This window comes from Canis lupus, chromosome 16 (assembly GCF_003254725.2).
Source record: "Canis lupus dingo isolate Sandy chromosome 16, ASM325472v2, whole genome shotgun sequence".
NCBI classification, from domain to species: Eukaryota; Metazoa; Chordata; class Mammalia; order Carnivora; family Canidae; genus Canis; species Canis lupus.
Genome location: NC_064258.1, coordinates 26,792,821 through 26,810,909, shown reverse-complemented (window position 1 = coordinate 26,810,909; position 18,089 = coordinate 26,792,821). Strand labels below are relative to the sequence as shown.

The window sequence follows — 18,089 nt, the reverse complement described above, 5'->3', positions numbered from 1 at the left end:
GATGTAATTGTGAGAAAATAACTAGAAAAACCAAGATGCATCGTATTGATGATACTGTATTTTTAAATTCTTTTAAAAATTATTTATTTATTCATGAGAGACAGGGAGGCAGAGACACAAGCAGAAGCAGAAACAGGCTGTCTGTGGGGACCCAAATGTAGGACTAGATCCCAGGACCCCAGGATCACGCCCTGAGCCAAAGGCAGACACTCAACCCCTGAGCCACCTGGTGTCCCCTGATGATATTTTAAAAAGTATTAGACTATAATGAAACCAAAGATAGCTAATTGTTTAAATTACCACAGGAGAGAAAGTTTGTGTATTTTAGGGGACTATTATTAGCCAATTTTTTTCCTAGAGACATTTGGAGATTTTGAAAGCTGAAAGTCAGGCTTGGATTAGGCAGAAATCTTCCACTAGAAAAAAAAATTGAAAATTTTAGCATTTGAAATTTAAGGGGACTGTCAAAACCATAGAAAAAAATTTCCGTGAGGCTTTTTGGGAGCTTTGAAGCTGCTCAGCAATTTGTTTAATTAGATTAAAAACATTAAAAAGGCATTATGAATTTCCCTGCAGTCACAAGATAATCAAAGACCAAATGGTGGAGTAAGCTTACCACCACAAATCCTTAGTCTTCTAAAAGATTTAAAGTGCCTATGTTAGCAGGCTAGGAAGCTTTCTGAGATTTTCTGAAGGTAAACATTTATCTCAAGCAGACTTATAGTGAAGACAAATATTGATAAGTCAGTAGCTTGCAAGGGTCACACCCAAGATAATGAGCAGATTCAGAATAAAACTGTACATCAGCCCTGACACATTTAATTGCCTGATTTGATTTCAGTGGTCACTACCTCAGTCAACCTGCCTAATTTTGGAAAGAGTCATTAAAAAGATAAGATAGAGAATGGAAAGTAGCAATATTTAAAGAGTTAAGAACCAATAATTTTCCAAATGAAAGCTAATCCTACAAATTCAAGATGCTCTAAGAATCTTAAGAAGAATGTCTAAAGATAAAACACATAAAGACATCATAGCAAAACTACTACAAAAAATGAAAAGATGAAAACAAAACATAGAGAGTGGGAGAAAAAAGACACAATGCCTTTGAAAAGGCAAGTGTGAGTCAGATTTCTTGTCAACAATTAGAGAAGCCAGATGATGAAGTAAAGACACTTCTTAAACACCAAAAGAAAATAACTGCCCACCCAGAATTCTGTAATGATCCAAAATACTCTGTAAATATTTTCAATAAATGTCCTTGAACAAGTGTACATAGACAAAAGAATGAATTTGAACCCCTACCTCACCCCAAACACAAGAATTAACTTCAAATGTATTGTAGATCTAAATGTAAGAGCTAAAACCATAAAGCTTTTAGAGGAAAGCATAGGCATAAATCTTAATGACCATGGATTAGGCTAAATTTTCTTAGATAAGATACTCAAAGCACAAGTTATAAGAGAAAAAGGAATAATTTGGATTTCAAAACTTTAAGGAGATTTTGTTCTTCAAAGAAAATCACCAAGAAAGTGAAAAGACAGCTCAAGGAGTGGGAGAATATATTGCAAACCATATTTTTAATAATGGTCATATACAGAATACATAAGACATTCAACTCAACAATAAAAAAGACAATGTAGTTTAACAAATAAGGAAATAATCTGAATAGACATTTCTGGGAAAAAAAAGACATAGAAATGGCAAATCATATGAAAGATGCTCAATATCATTAATTATTAAGGAAATGCAAATTAAACCCACAAAAATATACTTGTTCACATTCACTAGGATAGCCATAATTGAAATAGCAATTTTTGTGTTTTGTGAGGATAAGGCAAAATCCTAACTCTTATGCATTGCTATATAAAATAGTACAGTTGCTTAAAAAAGCAGTTTGGAAGTTCTTCAAAATGTTGAACATAGCAGTTTAACCCTTGGTATGTATTAGCCAAGAGGACTGAAAACATGCCCACAAAACCTTATATGCAAATATTCCTGATACCATTTATTCATAATAGCCAAAATGTAGAAACAACGCAAATATCCATCAACTGATGAATGAGTAAATAAAAAGCAGGATATCATTTAATTGATAAAAATGAAGTGATATTTGCTAAATGTGAATAAATTTTGAAAACCTATGCTAAGCTAAGAAAGCCAGCCACAAAAAAAAAAAACCAGATTCTGATTCCATTTATATTAAGCATACAGAAAAGGCAAATATATAAAGATAGAAGGTAAATTAATAGTTGCCTGAAGCTAGGGGAAGGAAAGAAAAGATGTATGTGATTGTGTGTGTGTGTGTGTTGTTCAACATATATTCAGTTTACTATTACAGCATATTGGTGATCACCTTTACTGCTTCAACTTAATTCTAAAATGCACTGCAATGTGGTATCTGCTAAAAGCTAAGTGTTTGTTTGACTGTTTGGTTGTTGGTTTTAAACCTAAAAGTGTGAATGTTTTTCAGTGTTCTCTTGGTCATTTTTCTCTGCTTTGTCAATCTTATGCTATTTTAATTTCTCTCCCTTTACAATTATTTTAATATCTCAAAAATAAGGCATCTTAGCCTTTTGTATCTTCTTCATATGTATTGACTTACTCCTCTCCATATGAATTTAAGAACTAGATTAATAAATTAACTCATACATTAATTTTAGTTTAATTAATATCTATATGATATTGAGTTATTCTGTGGGAGATCTAATGAGTGTGAAGTGGTATCTTGTGGTTTTCATTTGCATTTACCTGAAGACTAAAGATGAGCATCTTTTCATGTGCTTATTGACCATTTGTATGTCTTCTTTGGAGAGATATCTATTTACATTCTTCACCTGTTTTTTAATTGGGTTGTCTTTTTTATTATTGAACTGTAATAGCTCTTTATATAATCTGTATTCAGTTTATTAAGTTCATATTTTGCAAATCTTTTCTTCCATTGTGTAGATTATATCATCACTTTCCTGATAGCCTCCTTTGAAATGCAAAGTTTTAATTTTGATGAGGTTCAAATTCTCTATTTTTGTGTGTGTCTGCTTTACATTTTGGTGTTATATACAAGAAAGCATTGCTTATTCCAAGGTTCTGACTTACTCCTTTTCTTTTTCTTCTGGGAGTTTTCCTGTTAAATTTGGGTCTAGGGGATCCCTGCGTGGTTCAGCAGTTTAGCGCCTGTCTTTGGCCCAGGGCATGATCCTGAAGACCCGGGGTTGAGTCCCCCGTCTGACTCCCTGCATGGAGCCTGCTTCTCCCTCTGCCTGTGTCTCTCCCTCTCTCTCTGTGTCTCTCATGAATAAATAAATAAAATATTTTTTAAAAAATAAAAATAAATTTGAGTCTAGAATCGATTTTGAGTTAGTTTTGTATATGATGTGAAATATGGTTCCAACTCAGTATTTTAGCATGTGGATATCCAAATGTCTCAGCATCACTGTTAAAAAGATGATTACTCCCCTATTTAACTGACTTGGCATCTCTGCTGAAAAATCATTTGTTTACAAAAGTAACGGTTTATATCTGGGCCATCAATTTTAGTCCATTGATATATACATCACTGTGTTTATGTCAGTAGCACAGTGTCTTGATTACTATAGCTTTGTAGTTTAGAAATCAAGAAATGTGAGAAATCCAATTTTTTTCTTTTTAATATTATTTTAGATATCCTGGGTCTCTTCTATTTCTTGAAATTCAGAATCAGCTAATCAATTTCTGCAAAAAAGTCAGATGTAGAATTTTTATAGTAATTTTGTGTTGAATTTGTACATCAACTGGAGGTGCAATGTTATATCAACTATATGAAGACTTCTAATCCATAAACATGATATTTCTTTCCAATTATTAGTATCTTATTTAGTTAATTTTAACTAAATGTTTTATAGTTTTGTAATTACCAGTATACAAGCTCTATACTTTTGTTAAATATATTTCTTGGTATTCTTTTTGATGCTATCATAGATAGGATTTTTTTTCAATTTCATTGTTCATTACTAGTGTATAGATATCAATTGATATTGGTTATTGAACCTTTATCCTACAAACTACTAAAATTCCTTACTAGTTCTAATAAATATTTTTAGTGGATTCCTAGAATTTCTATATATCAGAAAATGTCATAGGAAATGAGTATATTTTAATTTCTTAACTTGCAATCTATATGCTTTTTTTTTTTTTTTTTTTCTTGGCTATTTTTCCTCCATTAGTACTTCCAGTACAATATTAAGTAGAAGTAGTTAGGGCATATATTCTCATTTATTCCCTATCTTAGGGGTTGGGAGTTGAGTTTTTCAATGTTACAGATGATGCTAACTATGGTTTTATTATACTCTTTATTAAGTTAAGGAAGTTCTACTTCTGTCACCCAGTTTTTGTTTTTTGTAAATCAAGAGTAAAATGCTAGGTTTTCCCATGCTTTTCTGTGTTTATTGAAATGGTCTTTTTTTTTTTTTTTTTTTTTTTTTGTCTTTTAGTTTATTGATACAGTGCATCACACTAACCTTGCATATCTGGAAAAAATACCACTTGGTCATGGTGTATTCTTTTTTATATTGATGGATATGGATTGTTGGTATACGCTTGAGAAATTTTTATTGTGAAAAATATACATGACATATCATTTTTACCATTTGTAAATGTAAAATTCAATCTCATTAAATGTATCCACATTACTTTGCAAACATCACGGTGATCCATCCGCAGAATTTTTTCACTTTTCCAAACTGAAATTTCATATCCATTAAAGGTGACTTCACTGTTCATTTTCAAGTACAACTGTTTTTAAGATTTTGACTTATATTTTCTTTTGTTGTCTGTGTTTTTTGCATCACATCCAAGAAATAATTGCCAAATCCAATGTCAGAAAACTTTTCCTCTATATTTTCTTCTAAGAGTTTTGTAGTTTTTAGCTACAATGTATAGAGACATTGAATTGATATGTTGTATACCTGAAACTAATGCAACACACTTTGTGTAAATTATACACAAATAAAAAAAGATGTTAAAGTTTTTATTTAAATTCAAGTTAGTTAACATATAGGGTAATATTAATTTCAGATGTACAATTTAGTGATTCAACACTTACATAAAACACCCAGTGTTCATCAAAACAAGTGCACTCCTTAATCCCTATCATTTTAAAAGAGAGTTTTATAATTGTAGTTCTTATATTTATGTATCTACTCCATTTTGTGTTAATTTTAGAATATCATATAACTAAGGGTTCAACTTCATTTATTTGCATATGTATATCCAGTTTCTTAACACTAATCATCAAAAAGACCATCCTTTCCAGCTGAATGGTTTTGGCACCCTAATCAAAAATTATCAGACGTATGAAAGGATTTACTCCCGGGGTCTCTATTTTATCCTATTTGTGTGTGTATATATATATATATATTCTATTTTATTCTATATATATTCTATTTTATTCTATAAATTCTACTTTATTAAATTTATTTATTTATTATATTTAATTAATATTTAATAATTAATTAATTCAATAATTAAATAATATATTTATTATAAATTATATTTTATTCTATTTTATTCTATCTGTATTTTATTCTATTTGTATATATATTTATATATATACATATATATCTGTCTTTATATATATATGTCTTTATCCTATATATATATATATATATATATAAATATATGTCTTTATCCTAGTATGCCAATATACATTGTTTTGAATACTGTAGCTTTTGTGATAAGTTTTGAAATCAGGAAGTATGAGTCCTCCAAGCTTGTCCTCCATTTTTAAGTTTATTTTCTCTATTTAAGGCCCTTGAGATTTTATGCAGATTTTAGGACAGATTTTTCTATTTCTGCAGAGAAAAGTCAGTATTTTGATATAGTTTGCATTGGAGCTGTAGATCATCTTAATAGTTTCCTGAAGCTTTGCTGAATTGATGTGTTAGTTGTGTGTGTGTGTGTGTGTGTGTATTTGTGTGAAATCTTTAGGGTTCTATATGTATAAAATCATGGCAACTGTGAACAGAGATAATACTTTTTCTGTTCCAGTTTAGGTGCCTATTATTTCTTTTACTTGCCTCTTGCTCTAGAGTAGGACTCCTACTACATTAAGTAAGTGACAAAATCTGGCATTCTTGTGTTGTTCCTTGTCATTTAGGAAAAGGTTTCAATTTTTCACCATTGAGTATTATGTTCACTGTGTTTTTTTATAGATGGCCTTTATTATATTGAAGGACTTTCCTATGTCTAGTTTGTTGTTTTTATCATTAAAATGCATTGAATTTTTCATATACTTTTTTTGCATCAGTTGACATGATCATGTGTTTTCCCCTTTTATTGTGCTAGTTTGGTGTATAACACTGACAAAGTTTTGTATTTGAATCATCCTTGCATGCCAGGAATAAATCTCACTTGGTAATGATGTACAATGTTTAAATATGCTCTAGAATTCAACTTACTAGCATTTTGTTGAGATTTTTAAAATCGCTATTCACACAGGGCATTCATCTGTAGATTTTTTAAAGGTTTTATTTAAATTCCAGTTAATTAACACATAGTATAATATATTAGTTTCAGGTGTACAATATGGTGACTCAACACTTCGATACAACAACCAGTACTCATCACAAGTGTGCTCTTTTTTTTTTTTTTTTATTAAAGATTTATTTTTTTTTAATTTTTATTTATTTATGATAGTCACAGAGAGAGAGAGAGAGGCAGAGACACAGGCAGAGGGAGAAGCAGGCTCCATGCACCGGGAGCCCGACGTGGGATTCGATCCCAGGTTTCCAGGATCGCGCCCTGGGCCAAAGGCAGGCGCCAAACCGCTGCGCCACCCAGGGATCCCACAAGTGTGCTCTTTAATCCCTATCACTTATTTAACCCATCCACCTACCCACCTCCCCTCTAGCAGCCATCCATTTGTTTTCTATAGTTAAGAGTCTGTTTTTTCATTCTCATCTCTATTTTCCCTCTATGTTCATTTGTTTTGTTTCTTAAATTCTGTAGATTTTTTGAAATTTTTATATCTATATTTGTAAAAGATATTGTTCTAATTTTTTTCTTTTTTGAAATATCTTGAGTTGTTTTAATAAGTCACATTGCATGATGCAAAAGCATTCCTTACTCATATTTTTAGAAGAATCTGTAATGTATCATATTGTCTCAAAATTTTGGAGAATTTACCAATGAAGTCATCTGCACTCAGCCATTTTATTGCAGGAAATTTCCTAATTAATAATTCAAATCTGTCAGCTTTATTGATCTTTTCAAAGAACGAAATTTTAGTTTTGTTGATTTTCTGTCATTTGTGTATCTTTTATTGTATTGTTTTCTGCTATAATCACTATTATTTCTTTCCTTCTGTTTGCTTTATGTTAAGAATTCTACTTTTAGTATCTTAAGATGGAATTCTAGGTTATTAATTTGAAATACTATTTCCTATTTTAAACATTTACACTTTCGGGCAGCCCGGGTGGCTCAGCGGTTTAGTGCAGCCTTTGGCCTGGGTTGTGATTCTGGAGACCTGGGATCGAGTCCCATGTCCGGCTCCCTGCGTGGAGCCTGCTTCTCCCTCTACCTGTGTCTCTCATGAATAAATAAATAAAATCTTTTTTTAAGAAAATTTACACTTTCTAAATACTGCTTTCAATGTTTCCCATAAATTTTTGTATGTCATATTTTTATACCTATTTACTTTAAATTATTTTCTAATTTCCCATGAGATTTTTTTTCTTTGATGCTTCGGTTATTTAGGAGTGTGTTTTATAATTCCCATATTTGCACATTCCCTAATGTACTTTTATTATTGATTTTTAATGTAATTTAATTGTGTTCAGAGAACATATTTCACATTACTTAGACTATCTTGACATTTTATCTGATCTATTTTGGAGAATTTCCAAATGCATGGAAAAGAATATGTATCCTGCTATTGTTGGATAGTGTTCTACAGATATCTGATAGGTCTATTTCATTTGTAATGTTGTTCTAGTTTTGTATTTCCTTACTGATCTATTTGTTCTATTCATTATTGAAAGCTGACTGGGCTGCCCGTGTGGCTCAGCAGTTTAGCGCTGCCTTCAGCCCAAGGAGACCCCGGATAGAGTCTCACCTCAGGCTTCCTGCCTGGGGCCTGCTTCTCCCTCTGCCTGTGCCTCTGCCTCTCTCTCTCTCTCTCTCTCTCTCTCTCTCTGTCTCTCACAAATAAATAAATAAATAATCTTAAAAAAAAAAGCTGACAAAAATCAGGTATTATTTTTGCCTATTTCTTACTTCAATTCTGCCAGTTTCTATGTCCTAGATTTTGGTGTTTTGTTCTTAGGGAACACACTTAGTAACTGTAATATTTTATTAGTGGATTGACTTATCATTGTAAGAATTCTTTGGTTGTCTTTAGTAACAATATTTTTCTTATACTGCATTTTTGTGATGTTAGTATAGGCATTCCAGCTCTTTTTGTGTTATTGCTCTGGGTTTTGTATTCCCTTATGATTGTAGGTCACTATGCCAGGGGTGGGGTGGTGCTGTCTGTGTCTCAGTCTCTACTATCAAATTCTATGTGGATTTTTCTCCTTTGCTCAATCCGTAGGAGTTGTCCACTTAGTTTTTAGTTTTACTGATGTGAAATTTTTACTGATGAAATTGAAGTGAAATTTTTACTCCATCAGTTTTACTGATGGAGCTGAAGATTTGCCCAGACTCTTCTTACACTGCCATCTTGAATTAGAACCTCTATCCCCCCGTTAACATTTTAAAGATGTTAGTCTATTGTCATATGGTTTCCATATTTTCTAAAGAAAATCTGTCAAATTGTGTCTCTTTTCTCCTTGAACGATACAAATTTTCCTTGTTTTTGGCCAGTCTTCATATCATATGTTTGGACGTTTTTAACTATATTTGTATGCTTAATTCTTCTTAATGTTCTGTGAATTTCTTGAAACTCTGGTGTAAACCCTGTATTATTATGCATATTTTCTTAAAAATTCAGTTTATATTTATATTTAATTGTCTCTCCATAAATTACTTCAATATATTTATTTTTGATACTCTTCTTTCTCGCATATTTATATCCTTTGTAATTTTCATATATATATCATTGTTCCCTTTCTCAACTATTTTAATGTAGGTAGATATCTTTATCTTATATTTTTTCTTGAATGACAAAGATATTTCTAGTAATTTTTTTTTATTTTCTTCAATCTTTGCCTTTTTGAAGCCCTGCTTTCAGTCTAAAATGCTTCTTTTGTATAGATACTACTATTTCCTATCTTTTCTTCTATTAAGTGTATGAAATGAGAGACTCATCACTTTAATTAAATCAGACACTGATACGTGGTTTAAATAAAATTTGGTCCATCTAGTTCACTGTTTCTATGGCATAACTCTTCAGGGTTTTCAACTGAGAGTTGTATTTACTGAGACTCCTGCCCTTGGCAGATACGTGACAATACAGAGACTGCAGAAAAATCCATCCTGCTCTATGGAAGTCATCTTATATTTTATTTAATTTTGTTATTTAAAAAAATATTTAAAATCGATTAGTTAACATATAGTGTATTATTAGTTTCAGAGGTAGAGTTTAGTGATTAACCAGTTGTGTATAACACCTAGTACTCATACATCAAGTGCTCTCTTCACTACTCATCACTCATTTACCTCATCCCCCCACTCACCTCTTCTCTGGGAACCCTCAGTTTGTTTCCTATAGTCAAGGATCTCTTATGGGTTAATCTCTTGCTCTTCACACATTTAGAAGCAGGAAAAAGCTTTGGGGAGGGGATAAACTATATGTTGAAGCCCTTTGAGTCTCTAATTTAGTCACTATAGCTATAAAGATCTTTCAACTTCGGTCTATTTTTATCTCCACCAGCAATGGCCTGCTTCCCTATTGAAGCACATAATTTTGACTTCTCACCCATAAGGAGGTTTGCAAATGACCTCTGGGATAAAATAAACTGCTTATTTTCAGTTCACTAGAGCCTGTGGGAATTTCAGCTGAGATCCTGATGTGTCCACTGTGGATCCTCTTAGGTGTGTCATTTTTCTTCAGTACCACAATTCAGAGGTTAAATCTTCCTATCAAAGTTCTTGGGTTAATCTTTCAACTACATTAAAACTGATTAGAGGTCATCATAAATAAACTACTTTGAGTAGGTTAGATCTTAAGAGAATTGAACATATCATATGCATGAATTGAATAGTGAATGTAAAAATTATGACCTCCCAAGATTTTTTGGTTTGAGAAAAATATAAAAAATAAGATATTAGTCTAATGGTTTGACTTAAAAAGACATTTATGGAAAATAGGCTATTGACTAATAAGTCAAATTTTAATTGAATCTGTAAGTGAATAAGAATACATTTACAGATATCTAGACTTACTAAAAACTAGAAAAAAAACTGTACACTATGATTAAGATATCCTTTTGGATAGTTGACAAGAGTGCTTTCAATTTTTAAATATTTCATTGAGGTAATTTTGTGTGATCTTAAATTTAGTTTTTGTTTTCAATTTATATTATGATTGTATTTTCTACAATATATTTTAAAACATTTCAGAATTTCAAATATATTTATAAAATATTTTAAATTTATACAAGCTCAATATGACTAACCACATATTTTTTTCAGATGCAGATTTTGGTCCTGAAGAGTGTTATGCTTACCTTAATACTAAGGCTGATATATCTGGGAACTGTGGTTCAGGTGCTTCAGGATACATACGGTGTAAAACTAAGTATGCTTTAAGAAATCTATTTGAGAAACTCTATTGCTTTAAATTAGAAAATACCACCAGATAATTAAAGTTATGAGTAATCAGAATATTACTTGATCATGAAGTAAGACTAGAAATTATGTCTTTAATACAGAATATTTATACTGTTCTTTCTTCTATATCTAATTATCCCTTATGCCTTCCCACAGTGTTTAATTTATATAGGTACATTAACATTAGTTAGACTGATCATTCTTATTTTGCATACTGTCACTTTAATTTTACAATACTTGATCTTAGCCAAAAGGCTGAGAAGCGATTGTCACTTTAATTTTGCAAAGAATGAGCATTCTTCTGGTGATGAAATGAAAATACATGAATTTTTACTATCCAGTAAGTAAAGCACTGTGGTTAAGAATAGATACTCTATAGTCATGCATCTTGGTTTCAAATCCTAATCCCACTGCTTACTTACTTGTGTGACCTTAGATATGTGCTTCATTTTTCTGATATGTAAAATATAAACATGAATTCCACTAACACTATTGGGTTGATGCCAGTGTGGAATTTAGATAGTCTGTTGGGAATATTTAGAATGTTGCTGTTATTATAATATTTTATTTTGATATGATTTAAAAATTTGTTTGATAGTAAAAGTAAAAATTCTGTAAAACATTTCCAGTTTGCATGAATAGTATAGATTCCTCATACACCTTTACCTAGGTTTACCGATTGTTTACATTTTGCCCATTTGCTTTATCCTTCTGTTTTTCCAACTCTCCTCTCTTGTCTTCAAAATGATTTTCCTAAAATATTTGAAAGCATATTAAAAACTATCCTTCTCTAACCCCTAAATAAATCGTGTGTCTTTCCTGAGAATAAAGATATTTTCTTATATAACTACATTGCAGCTATAAAAACATAGCTTGTATTAAAATTTCTTTGTTTCAGTGAAGTATTTATAGCGATTTTGCCTTTTTAAGGAACAAACCCAGTCATACCAATTTTTCATCTAGAAAATTTTGTTTTAATTTTTTCTTTTCCATAGGGTTTTTAAAAAATGCTACAGAGTAATTGTTTTAAAGATTTCCTTCAATTTGATTTTGATGGATATTTTTCATAATTATTCATGTTATGCATTTTGGCATGCTTACTACTGAAGTGATGTATGCCCTAATGAAGTTTTTAAAAGGTGCTTGGCATTTTTTCTCAATCTTGGATATTTTAGGTTACATTATATTGAGACCATGGACATACTCTGTTCCTCTTCAAACTTTCACCCACTAGGTTTAAAATCCATTGATGATTTGTAACTCCATTATTGATTCTACTTTTTTAAGCTAGAAATGTGCTGTAGGAAGTATTCCCTTCACTATATTTATTTGTTTGTTTACATATTTGTTAATATCAGTTCAGATTCACCAATTGTTATTTTACTTAATAGTATAGAATACATTACTGTTATTTATTTTTATTCCTTTTCAAATTGTCTCAGTTTTGGCTACTGAGAGTTTCTTTTATTTGGCTATAGTGTTTTATCAAAAGTGTGTATGGCTCTTTAAGAACTTCCAAGTTTTTCTATCACAAAACGTTCTATACTCCTGTTATGCTTTTTCCTACCCCTACTCTGGATACAGCTATATATCCAAGTAGCCCATATTCCTTTTAGTAGAGAATAATATTTAAAAAATAAATATCTGGGCACCAGATGTGCTTATTTAAAATGTCTTTCATTACTTCTAAGCCTTCTTAGTCAGTAGAGCTAGAACATACATGTAATATATGCATCATGCAATTTCTTATATGTTCACATATATCTCTGTATTTAAGACATGAACTTCCAGTGATAATTTCATTTCTGATTAAACACCACAAAGTACATTTTAGTATATTTATATAAGTTGCCTTTTCATATGTTCAAGCTCAAAATACATTGAAGTTTGTTTCACAATTACTAAAATTGTGTATAAAAATTGTGTATACCGACTAAAGAAAAACTTCTAGCTATTATGACTGTATTTTCCTTTAAATTAATGATCATTTTTATATTAACTTTTATAAAGTGCTTCTCTGCTAATTGCAATATTTGAATAATTTTGATATTGGTATCTAGTGATTAATATGCTTCTTAACTATGTCACATTTATTTTTTTTGGCATGTTTCACAATTTTTAAATTTTATATTGGATACTATGAAAAATATGTAGCAGATACTTTGCATTCATTTATGCTTTCTGAAAGCTATAGAATTTTGTTATGGGAGGCATTTAACATAGTTGGACTCATGCTATAAACAATAATCTCTCTTTGAGTAGCAGCTGAAATACTGTTTATTTCTTTAAGCCTCTTAAGATGCTTTTTATGAACTTCCTGGAGTCTTCGCTGCACATGGTTGGTTCAGTGGTCATCCAGGTTTTAGGATGAAGTTTGTACACACTTTAGTGCTAAGTACCTTTTAATTTCCAGTTACCTAATTGACAGAGGCCCATTGTTTTGTTCTGCACTCTGATTATTCAAGTTAAGAGATTGAATGTTCTGTACTGAATCAAAAAAAAAAAAAAAACCCAATCCGCAGTATCTCTTGATTTAGTTCTCATTCGTAAGGCTCAGTTAATCATATAATTCTTCCCTTTCTGGTTATATTCAGGTGCCTTCTGTGTGTGTATGCGTATGTGCATGTGTTTCAGATTAGAATTGTACCCTTACTGGAATATACTTCAACCCATGCTTTGTAGATGAGGTTCTGTGTCAATGCCTTCCAGCCAAAGACCACAGGAACACACTTGTAGTTGAACATGTGATGTTCGTATCATATATGAACATATGTTACATGTACCAGTGAAACTAAACACTATGGGAAACTGTGGGACATCTTGGTTCGAGAGTTTTAGAAACTTATTCTTATAGGATTTGGGTGTGTTTTAAGTGATTTTCAACAGGATTTTAGAAAGTGGATCTTTCTTCTGAATCGGATGTTCTCAGAAAGTGAAGGTAATTCTATGATTGGATACCTCATTAGAACTTATATACGAAGCAGGAAGACTGGAGAGAAGTTAAAGTCATTGATAATGAAGCAATAGTCACTCAGCTGGATGAAAGGGATGCTTGGTAATCTTGTTTGGACAACATTTATGTCATGTCTTTTTATGTTCAAGACATAATTTATGGAGCAAGTTTTTCTTTTTTCTTGATCCATCATGGCCACAGAGTGGCTTGGCTTAAAGTTAATACTCCTAAAATTGCTTATATTCAACAGTTAAGCATGATGATTTAGTTATGAGTGCAGGTCAGTACTCTAATGCCTTGCTGTTAATACTTTCACCCGAATGTCAAGAGCTGCTTTTTCTTTTCCACTTTCCTTTTTTGCCCAAAGGCAGAAAAAAATCAGACCATAGAAAAATTGCTCCAAGATATCTATATTTTCATCATTGCTATGATTTTACTGCTTAGGAAATTATTTAGAGAACATTGTGTACAGTTAGGCTGGTGTTACTCTCCCCTACCACTTTTGGTGAAGCCTCTGATGTACCACTGGCTGTGTGGTAGAATTTAAGATCTCCAAAAGGATTCATAAGCCAAATAAAATTTTTAGTGTATGTTAATACACTTTAAGTAGATGCTCACATTATCCATCAGACATAATTTTCAAGATACACATTTTGTTAAAATACTGCATATGCCTTAAATAATGTACATAGTGATAATTCTAGAGTACATAATTGAATTGCTTTCATTAATTAATCTAACTTTAGCCCTTGAAATCTTAATTTTTTATGTTTTTTTTTAAGATTTTATTTTTTTGAGAGAAGTGCGAGAGAGCATGAGCAAGGTTGGGGGAGGAAGAGGGAGAGAGAGAGAGAGAAGCAGGCTGTCCACTGAGTATGGAGCCCAATGTGGGGCTCATCCCAGGAACTTGGGATCATGACCTGAGCCAAAGGCAGATGCTTAACCAACTGAGCCACCCAGGTGTCCTTTAAAGTTTTTATTTAAATTCCAGTTAACATACAGTATAATATTAGTTTCAGGTATACAATTTAGTGATTCAACGCTTATATACAACACTTGATGCTCATCACAGCAAGTGCACTGCTTAATCCCTATCACCTATTTAACCCATCTTCCTCCACCCATCTCCTCTCTGGTAACCTTCAGTTTGTTCTCTATAGTTAAGAGTTTGTTTCTTGGTTTTCCTCTCTCTTTTTCCCCCCTATGCTCATTTGCTTTGTTTCTTAATTTGCATAAATGAGAGAAATCATATGGTATGTGTTTTTTTCTAATTGACTTATTTCACTTAGTCTAATACTCTAGCTGATCCATATCACTGCAAATGGCAAGATTTCATTCTTCTTTATGGCTGAATAATATTGCATTATATATATATATATATATATATATATATATATATATTCTCCCACCTTTTTCTTTCATTCTTCTTTATGGCTGAATAATATTGCATTATGTATATATATACATATATATATATATATATATATATATATATATATATATATATACTCCCACTTTTTTCTTCATGCATTCATCAGTTGATGGACATTTGGGCTTTTTCCATAGCTTGGCTCTTGTAGATAATGCTGCTGTCGATATTGGGGTGCATATATTCCTTTGAATCAGTATTTTTGTATCCTTTGGGTAAATACCTAATAGTGCAGTTGCTGCATCATAGAGTAATTTTATTTTTAACTTTTAGATTAACTTCCATACTGTTTACTGGAGTGGCTGCACCACTTTGCATTCCTACTAACATCTACATCCTTGCCAACACTTGTTTCTTGTGTTATTGACTTTAGACATTCTGAAAGGTGTGAGGTGACATCCCACTGTACTTTTGATTTACTTGATGACCAGTGCTGTTGAACATCATTTCATGTGTCTTTTGGTCAACTGTATTTCTTTTTGGAAAAATGTCTATTCATGTCTTCTGCCCACTTTTTAACTGGATTATTTGCTTTTTGGGCATTGAATTGTATCGGTCCTTTATATATTTTGGATACTAACCCTTTATTGGATATGTCATTTGCAAACATCTTCTCCCATTCCAAAGGTTTCCTTTTAGTTTTGTTGATTATTTCCTTTGCTGTGCAGAAGCATTTTATTTTGCTGAAGTCCCAATAGTCTATTTTTGCTTTTGTTTCACTTGCCTCACGTGCCATATCTAGTTAGCAGTTGCTATGGCTGATGTCAAAGAGGTCATTGCCTGTGTTCTCTGGGATTTTGATATTCCTGTCTCACATTTAGGTTTTTCATCCATTTTGAATTTATTTCTGTGTATGGTGTAAGAAAATGGTCCAGTTTCATTGTTCTGCATCTTGCTATCCAATTTTCCCAACACCATTTGCTGGAAAAGACTATCTTTTTCCCACTGGATATTCTTTCTTGCTTTGTTGAAGATTAATTGACCATGTAGGTGTGGGTTCATTTGTGGGTTTTCTATTCTATTCTATTGATCTATGTAAGTATTTTTGTGCCAGTACCATACTGTTTTTATTCCTACAGCTTTGTAATATAACTTAAGTCCAGAATTGTGATGCCTCCAGCTCTGCGTTTCTTTTTCAAGGTTATATAAGCTATTTAGGGTCTTTTGTGGTTCTATACCAATTTTAGGATTGTTTGTTCTAGCTCTGTGAAAATGCTGGTGGTATTTTGATAGGGATTGCATTAAATGTGTAGCTTGCTATGAGTAATATAGACATTTTAACAATATTTGTTATTTCAATCCATTAGCATGGACTTTTCTTTTTTTCATTTCTTTGTGACATCTTAAAATTCTTTCATCAGTGTTTTATAGTATTCAGAGTACAGTCTTTTACATCTTTGACTAGGTGTATTCCTAGGTATCTGATTATCTAAAGTGCCATTGCAAATGGGATTGATTCTTTAATTTCTCTTTCTGCTGCTTCATTATTGGTGTATAGGAATTTGACAGAGTTCTGTATGTTGATTTTTGTATCCTGTGACTTTCTTGAGTTTGTGTATCAGTTCTAGCATTTTTTTTGTGGATTCTTGTGGGTTTTCTATACAGAATATTATGTCATCTGCAAATAGTAGAAGTTTTACTTCTTCCTTGCTGATTTGGATGCCTTTTATTTATTTTTGTTATTGTTAATAATACTTTCCCTTCGTACTTCAAACAACTTTTAAAATAATTTAAATTTCACGTTAAATACCTGAAAACACTATTGTTTTAGCCTTGTAAAGTTTTTCTTTAAGTCCATGTGTAGATACAGCATACTAAAGGTAGAGTATATACAAACTCCTGTTGAGGCTTTTGTTTATCCTCACTTTGTTTGGTTTTATTTGACTTTTAAATGTACATAGACCTAAATAATTGTGTAAACTAAAAATGTAGTTTATTTTTTATTTTTATTTATTTTTTTAAAGATTGTATTTATTTATTCATAGAGACATAGAAAGAGAGAGAGGCAGAGACACAGCAGAGGGAGAAGCAGGCTCCATGCAGGGAATCCGACACCAGACTCGATTCCGGGTCTCTGGGATCATGCCCTGGGCTGAAGGCAGGCGCTAAACCGCTGAGCCACCTGGGCTGCCCAATTGAATGTACTTTAAATGTAAAACTTAATTAATATTTTCATGATGGAAAGATGTTTTCTTTAATCTCTGCCCCATAAAACCTGTGCTTTATCTCGATGATAGATAATTGTAGTCTCTTAAAAAATTTCATACAAATGGATTCCTACAGTATGCATTTTTTGTGTCACACTTTATATTACCAACATAGTTTTGAGATTCAAATAGTTTACTACTATATTAGCATTTTTTTATTGTTAAATAATTCTGAATCTTACTGAAAATTTATATACTTATGTATATATATATCACAATAGCATGATTAGTTTATAAATTCACTTATTGATGGTCAATTATGTGGTACATTGTTTTTGGCTATATGAATAAAGCTATAAATCTTTAAGATCAGGTCTTTATAGTGCAATATATTTTCATTTATATTTTGTAGTTAGAGATACATAGGGACTATAATTAGTGAGTCATATGATAACTTCATACTAGCCTTTTAAAGAAGTTGCCAAATTATTTTCCAAAGTGACTGTGGCAATGTACATTTACACTAGCAGAATGCAAGAGTTCTATTTTTCTATAATATTCTACTACTTAGTATTACCATTATTTTTAATTTTAGCATTCTAGTCTTAACTGTTTAAATTTACATATTTATCTAATCTAAAACTTTTGAGCATTTTCCAAGTCCTCTTGTCACTGCATATTTTTACCTGTAAATCTGTTCCACTGGAGAATATGTTCAATTTTTTTCCCATTGTATTTAGAATAGTTTAGTCTTCCTATCTTTGACTTGTATCTTTATATCTTTTTATTCTGAACTAATTGTGGATTCACAGGAAGT

The 18,089-nt window shown here is 31.5% G+C and overlaps 1 protein-coding gene across 4 annotated transcripts in view; it reads left to right on the top strand.

Annotated features, from left to right (window-relative positions):
* ADAM2 (ADAM metallopeptidase domain 2) overlaps positions 1-18,089 on the top strand; it is a 130,678-nt gene that overhangs the window by 80,597 nt on the left and 31,992 nt on the right. For all 4 annotated transcript variants that reach the window (XM_049094838.1, XM_049094839.1, XM_049094837.1 and 1 more), the window contains one exon: positions 10,606-10,711. In XM_049094838.1, the coding sequence (XP_048950795.1) occupies positions 10,606-10,711 (106 nt within the window). The remainder of the gene's footprint in view (positions 1-10,605; positions 10,712-18,089) is intronic.